The sequence below is a fragment of the Echinops telfairi genome, unplaced genomic scaffold (genome assembly GCF_000313985.2).
Source record: "Echinops telfairi isolate 266 unplaced genomic scaffold, ASM31398v2 ScPeMD7_25;HRSCAF=90, whole genome shotgun sequence".
NCBI classification, from domain to species: Eukaryota; Metazoa; Chordata; class Mammalia; order Afrosoricida; family Tenrecidae; genus Echinops; species Echinops telfairi.
The window spans coordinates 18,869,520-18,880,259 of NW_022103922.1; the positions used below are offsets into that span (position 1 = coordinate 18,869,520).

The 10,740-nt window shown below is 48.3% G+C and overlaps 1 protein-coding gene across 1 annotated transcript in view; it reads left to right on the forward strand.

The window, feature by feature from the left end:
* ADAMTSL1 (ADAMTS like 1) overlaps window positions 1–10,740 on the forward strand; it is a 355,504-nt gene that overhangs the window by 185,140 nt on the left and 159,624 nt on the right. The window contains exon 13 of the mRNA XM_004706548.3: window positions 7,449–7,750. Within this exon, the coding sequence (XP_004706605.2) occupies window positions 7,449–7,750 (302 nt within the window). The remainder of the gene's footprint in view (window positions 1–7,448; window positions 7,751–10,740) is intronic.

The following is a 10,740-nucleotide window of genomic DNA, read 5'->3' on the forward strand; positions in this document are numbered from 1 at the left end:
TCTATTTCCCCATCCTCATATAATATATTTGTATATGTACATGTCTTTATCTAGAGTGGAGCCAGTGTTTTGACTCGAAACTCTTCCAGAATAAATTAGACTCTCGCGTACATGGACTGATTTAAGTTCTTAGCAAAGGTGAAGAGATGTTTTGGAGAAGCATTGTCACCATACTCTCTTGTTCTGGCTGTACTTTGAAGTTAGTAATTTTAGGCTGAATTTTAGGAGTAATTCTAAAACTCCCCAAGTGATTCAGCTGAAGCATTGTGCTCCCTTTATAGCATTGCAAAATCTTCGCTATTGTTCTTCACTCATTTGGATAGTTTGTTTTATCCATTTTAACAGTTTTACTGGCATGTGACTCACATATCATACAATTCAATTGTTCAGTCACATCGAGAAGCGTTGTACAATCACAACCACAATCCATCTTAGACCATTTTCTTCAACCCTGTACTCATCATTATTAGCTCCCCATCTCCCCCCAACCTCCCCTGCCCTACCCCCAAGGAACCATTTCCGTTTCAGTCATAAAAGAGGTCAGAAGTGTTGCACGGGAGAGCACCTGAGTTGAGGTGAGAAGTGGGCCAAAGTAGAAGCAGGAAAGAAGTGATTTCCCTCTCCTTCTCCAAGTTTCTTTCCGATCCACCAGCGTGTGTGTGTGTGTGTTCAGATGCCTCTTCAGCCAAGATGCCCAAAGGCACCATCGAGTTCAGGTAACTGTACTTTTTGTGATGGTGTTACTCCATGAATGTTTCAAGTAAAAAGCCAACTTTGCAAAACGAAAGAAGAAGAAGTGAAAGGACTCGTGCCACGGAGTCCACGACGCAGACTCCCAGTGACCCTGTGCCGTCTACGGCTTCCCAGACTGGCCCTCTTCGTGGGAGTCTAAAGCCTTTGGGGTTAGTTGAGGGTGAAATGACTCATGCAACATTTCATTGCTTCAACCTCCTACTTTCCCTGGGCTGATGTCGCTTTAACTATGGGTTGGAATCAACTGGATGGTTCGGTGCCACTGAGTGGGTTCCGGCTCACAGCAAACCTATGTCCAACAGGGCAAAGCGCAGCCGGATCCGGGGCCATCACACTATTGTTGTTATGTTTGGACCCAGTGTGTCAGGCCCTCTCATCCAGTTTTCCCTCTTGTTCACTGACCTTCGAATTTACCGAGCGTCACGGCCTTTCCAGGAACCGGTCTCTCCTTATGAAGGGTCCAAAGAAATGTGGGCATGTTGTCAGCAAGGTGTAGCAAGAAAGTATTCAAAGAACTGTACGTAGCAAGGTGAAATGAATTTGCAGATAGATAGAACATGAGGCAGGCAGGCTAGCCACAGACAGGGCAGCCATCCAGTGCGTGCCACCAGACAGACTCAATGTGCATATTTCCCGATAACAATACTTGTGCATCATCAGTGTTCTGCCCCTTCCAAACCAGTGAACCCTGACACAGCCACACCCCACGCGTGTCGGAGGAGAACTCTGATCCCGAGAGAGGGCTTTCCATGGCTGCTTTTCCAGGTGTAGGATTACCAGGCCTTTCTTTGGAAGCTGCGCTGGGTGCGTGTCAGCTACCAGCCTTTTGGTCAAGATCTGAGCACTGCAACCATTTTCACCAGCCAGGGGCTTCCCTAGCTGCCCCTGACCTCAGGGCCATGGAGACTGCCTAAGGTCAGCAGCCTAATACCTAGCACAGATCACCCCCAGGGCTTCTGCAACCTACAGAGAGGCAAACAATGCAAAGACAGGGAAAGGCTGAAATGAACTGGGAGGAGATATATTCAACAAGACGCCAAGTAATATTTATGATCCGTTTCAAATTCTCCCATAATTTTCCCCTATGCTCTTTATTCCCCCCTCCCTACCCTAATATATTGTCACACACACACACACACACACACACACACACACACACACACTCCAAAGGAAAGAGGGACCGAGAAAAAGCACTCTTTCTATGGACCATAATGTCATACGATTGAAATCCCATCCCCAAATGAAGTATTTCTCTTGTGTTCCCTGCAAATTCCAATTTGCATTTCGAAGCAGGAGCCTGAGGCTAGAAGGAGCACTGGAACCACACACCGTGCGAACTGATCTTTCAGGTCCCAGGAGACCCTAGGGGTCCAGCAAGAGGCTGCTAACTGTCCTCTTGGTCCAAAACTTCAGCTGCTCCCTGCGAGAAGGATGAGGCTGGTCCCGTGAGGACGGATGGACAGGCACAGAAGCACTCTATTGGGTCTCCAGGTGTGGGACTCAACCCAATGGCAGTGGGATTTTCGGTTAAGAACCCAAACCAACCAATTCACCGGCATCAAGTTGATTCCACCCCACAGTTAACGCTTGTCTTATTTTGAATCATCCCTGTGACATCTATCTAGGTGCGAGCTAGCGGTCGTGTATTTGAGAAAGGAGGAGAAATGAATGTAACCAGAAAAGAGAAGAAGTGTCTTAGGTGCTTCTAACTCCGTGACAGCCCTGATAAACCTAAGCACGTTGGCATTTTACCAGGGAACTTGATTTCCACCGCCGTCTGTTTGGCCAAATGGACGATGAGACTAACTAATGCAGAAGCTCTTGGTTAATGAGATGAACAATCACGCTGCAAACGAAAGACTAGACAGGAGCAGAAATCATTCTTTTGTCAGCTTGCTGGCTGGTTACTTTCCTGGGATGGGCCCACTGAGAGCCGAGACCCCATCAGCCACTTCTGAAATTCAAACTCATCCCTTAAAGAACTGCTCGGACCTCATTCTTCATTTACCCCAAGATATTGCCACCAGCAATAACAACAGCAATTGAATCATGAGCCTCTCGATGAACGTCAAGCCTTTTCGTGTTTTTCGGTGACAATAAATGCCTTTTTTTAAAATCCATTGTACACTTTGCACATTAACGTGATTAGCATAAAGAGAACACACCTGCTGCTCTTCCTTCTTAAAGCTACATTTTGAAGGCTCTGGCTTAGCAATCGGTGGTGCCGTGGTCACAGGCTGGCTGTGGACCTAAAGGTCAGCAGTGAAAAGCCACCGGCTACTCCGTGAGAGAATGGTGGGACTGTCTCCTCATGAAGACACAATCCCTACAGTGTCAACGTGCAACACCCCCTCCTGCCACCCCTGATGGGGATGAACAATAGAGACATGGGCGAAGGAGACTACGGACAGTAGAAGATGGGGAAATGATAATAATGTGTAATTCATCAGGGGTCCATGTGGGTGGGAGGGCGGGTAAAAAGAGGAACTGATACTGAGGGCTCAAGCAGGAAGAAAATGTTTTGAAAATAATGATGGCGACATATGTACAAACGTGCTTGATACAATTGATGTATGGATTGTTATACGAGCTGTAAGAGCCCCCGGTAAAATGGTTCATTCATTTACAAAAAGGAGGAGGATGAGTCAAGGATGAAGAAAAAAAAAGATTTACAGTCAGAAACCTAGAGAAGCAGGTTGCCGTGTCCTGTAGGGTCCCTGTGGGTTGGCATTGATCCCGTGGCGGTGGGTTGGTTGATAGGTTTGGCTTGGTTTGAATTTAGCAAGCGCTGTTCGAGATGAGATGTCTTTAAACCTCCTTACTCACTTGACTGCCCTCTCAGTGACCTGGCTCTCTCCCACGTGTGCCCAGAAAGCTCAAGATGGTAAACAGAGAATCAGAGGGGGGAATCTTTGCAATGCTGGGAAAAGCTCTTCTGGAAAAGCAGTTATTATTCAATGGACCATTTGCACTATCAGATATGTTTCTTTTGAAATATAATCTCCTGCCTTGAACCAGAGGGAATACATCATGTGATGGGTGCAGTGGTGAAATTAACATGACTGCCAAAAGGCAGCACCACTTACAAACCAAATTGTTCCTAATTGGTGTGAACTCGATGAAGACCTGTGGAGAAGCCAGTAGGGCTGTTTTACATTTGATAAGACTCTCATTTGAGAGATGGAAAGCATATGTTTATTATTTTTGCAATTGTCCCTAAATGCACAGATAAGAAACCCAGACACATCTACACACACTTTTCATACATGTATCTTTTCCGCCTCTAGAAGCTGCTCTCAGTAACCCTTGCGCCACGTCCATGTCCTTGGGGCCGGTGGGCATGTCCTTTCTACTGTGTCTGCTCTGCGTGTGCCTTGCAGATCCAGGGAGGGGACTCCTGGCGTGGGCCAGGAGGACTGTGGGGCACGGCCGTGCATGAGTTACCTTCTAGGCTCACTTGGGAAGACAAAACACAAATCAAGCTCTCCTCTAAATTTATATCCATGGAAAAAAGAGGGGAACAAAGAGTTCACGTAAGGCAGTGGTTCTCTGCCTTCCTACTGCCGCGACCCTTTCATACAGCACCTCATGGTGTGGTGACCCCCCAACCATGAAATTATTTTTGTTGCTACTTCTCACTGTCATTTTGCTACTGTTATGAATTGGGTGACCCCTGTGAAAGGGTCGTTCGACCCCCCAAAGGGGGTGTGACCCACAGGTTGAGAACCGCTGACGTAAGGTGTGGTGCTTGTCTTCGTTACCTAGTGGTACTGTTGCAAGTGACACAAGTGAGTGGCTTTCGGGAACAGGTATTTGTTGTCTCGTGGCTCTACAGGTGACCACCCAGAAGCTCAGTGTTGTTGCTGTGTCCTGCGTCGGTGACCCCAGTGTACCTCGGTTCCTTGACATGATCCTCACACAGCAGGGTGTGTCTCTGTGTCTATGCTGGTGATTTTGACAAGTCACATGGGATTTGGTTTGGGATCCACCATACACTGTTATGACCTCCTTAATGCACACATGCGCAAAGAAAAACAAATCTGGTTTCCCAACAAGATCACATCCACAGGTCCAAGGGCCAAGGCTTCAACACCTATTTGGGGGGAAATGCAATGCAGTCTTAAAACTTTGAAGCCTACTCCTCCTCCTCCTGGGTCTCCCTACCAAACGTTCTAGAGAAGGGATTGACAGATTACAGCCCCCACACGCCAAATCCAGCCCCTTTCATCACTATCCCTTATTTGTGTAAATACTGGCTTCTTGCAAGCAGCCACACCCTTCTCTGTGCGCTGTCCATGGCTACTTTTGCATGATAATAGCTGCCCTGAGAAGTTGTCATGGGGACCACTTGACCCAACATGCCCGGAATATTTTCCTTCTGCCCCTTTGCAGAAGAAGCCACTGAAACAGGGACCACAGACAACAATCCTTACTGGGAGGAAAAGCTGAAAGGCGCCATGCTTTCTGAGATTTGTGTCATCTTTTTTACTTGGGAAAACAAAAACCTTGGCCCCACCTCTCAATGAGGAATTACTGACAAAGTCGTCAGCCTTGGCAGCCTGAACATTTGCTTGTGTGTGTGGGAGTGTGTGGGGACAAAATTGTTTCATGCATTTTTTTCTTTGTCTACACCTGTGTTGATAAAATCTGTTGCTAGTGTGTGTGTGTCCTATGATCATGCCAAGCATAAGCCAGGTGTATATGAATATGTTTTTTTAAATCATTTTATTAGGGGCTCATACAACTCTTATCACAATCCATACACACATCAATTGTGTAAAGCGCATTTGTGCATTCATTGCCCTCATCATTCTCAAAACATTCTCTCTCCACTTAAACCCCCAGCATTAGGTCCTCATTTTTCCCCTCCCTCCCTGCTCCCCACTCCCTCATGAGCCCTTGATAGTTTATAAATTGTTATTTTGTTATATCTTGCCCTGTCCGATGTCTCCCTTCACCCACTTTTCTGTTGTCAACAGAATGTGGTTTTTTTTAAAGTTAAAATGATTTCAATTGTATTAATTTTGGCTTCACATTTCTAAAAACCACTTGGACATTATTTAGAGGGCAATTGCTTTATCTTAGAGGACACTGCCTTCTCCCAGGTTCTCTCAGTGACAGAAGATTGTGTCGAGGATTTGGAAACGAGGGAGGGAGGTGAAATTATGATAAGAATTTCACGGGCATACTCCTGGGTGGCCATCTCTGCCTGGTTTGCCTCTCTAACCATGTTGCCTTGTGACTGCTCTGCCGGTGGATGACTCTGCAGGAAGCAGCCCTTTCTTTGAAGGGCCTCTTGCCAGAACTTCGGCTTCTCTGGGTGGTGACAACAGTTGAAGGCTTGACGATTAATCCCGAGGTTGGCAGTTCAAACCAGGCTCCCAGAAATGCCTTGGAAGACCCACTGATCTGCTTCCAATTCCCAAAGACCACAGCCCTTGAGAACCCCTGTAGATGGCAGCGGTTCTCTGACCCACCTGCAAGTACTGGGAGAATTAGGCTTGATTGACAACCGGTGTGAGTGTTAGCTTTGGGCAGCCCCAGAGGGCAGTGTGGCGTGCGTGAGTAGCTATCGCCTCTGCTCAGGCCCTGAGAACATCTTTGTGGCGTTCCTTCCCATTCGACACCTTGGATAGGTGAGTGGCTGGAATTTCAGTTCCCCTCACCTAGATCTGAGCCCTTCCTGTTTGCTAGGATCGAGTGCACTAACCTTCTTATCAGTTCTTGACTTTGCTGCCAAGGTCATGGTGGGGGAGCCAAGTTTGCACGCCTCCCCAGCACGCCGCCATGGGAGAAAGCAAATGGGATCATGGGAAAATAAACACATTGATCCCACAGCTCCTTCCACCCTGTGACAGAGGAAGCTTCGTGCACGCGCCCGTGGGTCCCTCTGGGCTCTCCTCGCTGGGCCCTCTCAAGCCATTGCACTGTGGTCAGTGTTGAGCTGGGGCGGGGAGGTGGGAGGAATTTTACTGGCGTTTGGATCTTGTCCTACAAAACAAAGTCCTCCCTCCTAGGGCTTCTTCCGGGAGGTGGGTCTGTCTGGAGGACGCTGCGCAGACGGGTCTGAATGCAGAGGCCCTCCTGTGCGGGTGGGCAGGCCTGGGGGGTTCCGGCCGGCAGGGTGGCTGTCGTCTGGGGCATACATAAAATGTGTGAGCAATAAGACTTTGCTCCGTTCTTGGAAACTTTCACGAAAACCTCTTTATACATATAAATAAATCTTGGGAAGCACATTGAACAGAAAAGGAAAACTACAGAATATGAGATCCAGGCAGAGAGGAGAGAGACTTCCTTAAATATCCCCAAGGGCTTATTTTGTTAGTTTCCATATCGATAGTAGTCTGCTATAAGTAGAGGCAGCATTTTGCAGGAGGCACAAGTGCCGGGGTTGAAAGCTGGAGAGAGGCGACGGGCAACCCCCTGCCCTGAAGAGCTGCCCTTGTGGGTGCGAAGCAGGCATAGAGCAGGTGGTCTGTGGCTGGAATGTCTTACAGCTGGGAGCCCATGTGACGCTCCCAAAGAAACCAATCCTGAAACAGTGGCAGATGAGCTCAGGAACTCGCGGCGGAGCCCCGAGTGCAGCCGCAGACAGCTCTGGGCCGTGGGGCAGGTGGGATGCAGCCCCCCCGCAGCCCCGGGGTCTGCAGCCTGGGCCTTCTCATCCTGTCCTCTTGTTTCCTTGCCGGCTGCAGGTTCATCCCAGAGGCCTGGTCGGCCTGCACAGTGACCTGTGGCGTGGGCACCCAGGTGCGAACGGTCAGGTGCCAGGTGCTCCTGTCTTTCTCTCAGTCCGTGGCGGACCTGCCCGTGGACGAATGTGATGGGCCCAGGCCGGCATCCCAGCGTACGTGCTACGCAGGCCCCTGCGGCGGGGACACCCCTGCGCTGCACCCGGAGGAGCCGGACGGGCTCTTCGGTGGCCTGCAGGACTTAGAGGACTTATACGACTGGGAGTACGAGGGCCTCACCAAGTGCTCCGAGCCATGCGGAGGAGGTAAGAGGGGGGCGCTGGCTCAGACCCCCGCCATCTTTTCATTTCTCCATCACTTCCCTCTCCCCCCACGGCGTGCAACTGTGTCTTGTGTCTCTTTATCAAGAAGGGTAAGCAGGGGTGAGGGTGGGGGTGGGGAAGCCATGCTACACGTAAAACACGCAGAATGAAACACAGATGTGGTGCTTTCTTGGCTCGCACGGCGCTCAGACTGTCAGCTGCGAGTGGCCAGCCCAGCTAACACTTTTACTTTCAGTTGTCATTCCGATGTTTTGCAATCTATCTCTGGGGCATCAGGCGGAGAAACACAGTTGACAACCGACCTGGCAGTGCTCTCTGAGCACTCAGGTTACTCCTCTCCACCGCTGCCTCAGCCCACGTGGTATGAACCCAGAGCCAAGTGCCAGAAACGTGCCATTTACCCCTCGGAGTTCCCCAAGTACTAGGATTAACAGGAGGCTCCTTGGGGCAGGTGGGGCGAGGGACAGGGAAACTAGATTCGTGGCGACAGAACCACCAGAAAGGAAGCGGTGAGAAGGTTGCCAGGTGGTGAAAATGTAGCCCATGTCACAGAACGGTGAGGCCAGGAAAGGTTCGACTCAAACTCGCTCACTGTCATCCAGTTGGGTTCGACCCATAGCAACCCTCCAGGATGGGGTCGGAGTGGCCCTGCGGGGTTCTGAGATCGTAACCCTCTATGGAAGCAGGAAGCCTCATCTCGCTCCCTCGAAGTGGCTGGTGGTTTCAAACTGCTGACCTTGGGTTAGCAGCCCAATTTGCTGTGTACATTTTCTCCCCAAACACTACCATAATACAGATAAAAAGTAATGGAGAGCGTTATCACCTGGAGCCAGAAAGGAGTTGACCAATTTAAGTCTGACCCCAGCTCCAGTTTGCTAATGAGGCAAGTGAGAAAAGCTGAGTCACTTGTGCAAACTCAGACCGTCGTGGCTGAGAGCTGTGAGCAGACCAGGGCTGCTCGTTCTGTTTACAGACTCTATCGCACCATGCTTATTTTCTAAGCACTTAGAGCAGCGGTTCTCAACCTGTGGGTCGAGACCCCTTTGGGGTCGCCCAATTCATAACAGTAACAAAATTACAGTGATGAAGTAGCACCAAATATAATTTTATGGTTTGGAGGTCACCACCACATGAGGAACCATATTAAAGGGTCGCGGCATTAGGAAGATTGAGAACCACTGACTTAGAGGATGCCTGAGCTTTCTTCATTATGAAGAGTCCTTTGTTAGGCCAGGCCTATGGACCTGGCTCTCCGACGTGTATCCTGTGATGATATGAAAACACAACCAGTAAGTAGTTAAGGGGTTATGAATGGGATTGGCTGGAGGAAGCAGGCAACTCAATCAACATTGAAATTTGCAAGATCAAGATTTTTCTCACCACGGTAGAGCCCCATCTTAGATTCACATTGACATTGGCTCCCACAGAGGCTTCAAGAAAGACTCCCGTAGGGGAGGGAACTCTGGCTGCCAGATCTCCTCCCAGAGGCCTCTCCACGGCTCCCAGGACCCTTTCCCGGTTGTGTTAGGATGTGTATTCCCAGAAGAGTTCCTTACTGAGCTAGTGGAACAAAGTATTAATTCCCAAGACTGCTTTCAACCGGGATCTTTGGGGGAGTCTTTTCAACTTTAAAATGTAAAGGCTTCTTCTGTCCTGAGTGAGAATGTCGCAGTGACCGCGCCCCTTTGTCCCCAGGCTGGTGCAGAGGAATTAATAGCGGAACTTGTCCCAGCAAAGAATCAATTTCCCCAACAGTTCTCTTAGTAAGCATTTCACGGGTCTAACCTTGGGGAGAAGGGAGTTCGTGTTTGCTTCAAAGACTTCCAATTGCAAACTTAGAAATTGAAAGACTTTTATTGGAGAAATCCTGGTATTTTAAAACCTAAATTCTTCCTACTTGATATTGGAAGGCACTTTCCTAAAAGAGAGCAAATGTGACTGCATTCCTATGGGGCTCCTCACTCATTCTGAAGGCATCTTTTCGTTCATGCTTAACGAGGGAGGGCGACGTGGTAGCCAAGCTGGGTAAGCTCTGAGCTGAGCAGGCAGGTGAAGAAGTTGCAGCCAGGTGCTCCTTTCCAATAGCACGGAGGACTCAAGAGCTCAGGTGATTGCGGTTTTATTCATGAGCTTGAGGATCACCTGAATTGAATGATCACTATTGCTAGTCTACAACTAATGAACCCCCCCACCCCAAAAGAATTTCTATTCCCTCACTTATGGTTCCCTGCTAAAAGCCAAGCCTGGGAGTTTATGAGCAGATGATAAAAATAGATGCAGTCATGGAATATATAAATAACCAGATACCTTCTTGGTCAAGAGTCTAACCATTCTGCTGACCAACCAGGGATCTAAAATTCCAAGTGGAGACTGTTTGTGGAATGTAACATGTTTCAGATTTAGAACTAGGATTTGAGTGTTTGATATACCATGGATCCCTACCTTTAGGAGCTGGGTGTCTCTAACATAAATTGTGCATCCTTTAGATATGTCCTGGGTAGGGTAGAGTTAGTGAAATTTCTAAGATCCTCAACTGTCAACAACTGAGCACACATCTACCATATATCACTGTGCCAAGGTAATATATTGACGGCTAACATGTTGAGAGTTGAAAATTCCTAAGTGGTGAAAATATGGTTGGATGATATGGTCCATATGATGCCCATATGGACTTGAAAAAATGATTTTAATATACAGGGCATGTATGTTTCCAAGTCATTGTTTTGGAGGAACATTTCACCAGAACTTAACCCACAAGTTTATACATATTTCGAATCCCGTTAAAGCCTATGAAAGACGTGCAGGGTTAACGAATAGATTTTCTTTCTTTTTTTAAAAATCATTTTATTAGGGGCTCATACAACTCATCACAATCCATACATCAATTGTGTAAAGCGCATCTGTACATCATTCTCAAAACATTTTCTCTCCACTTAAGCCCCCAGCATTAGGTCCTCATTTTCCCCCTCCCT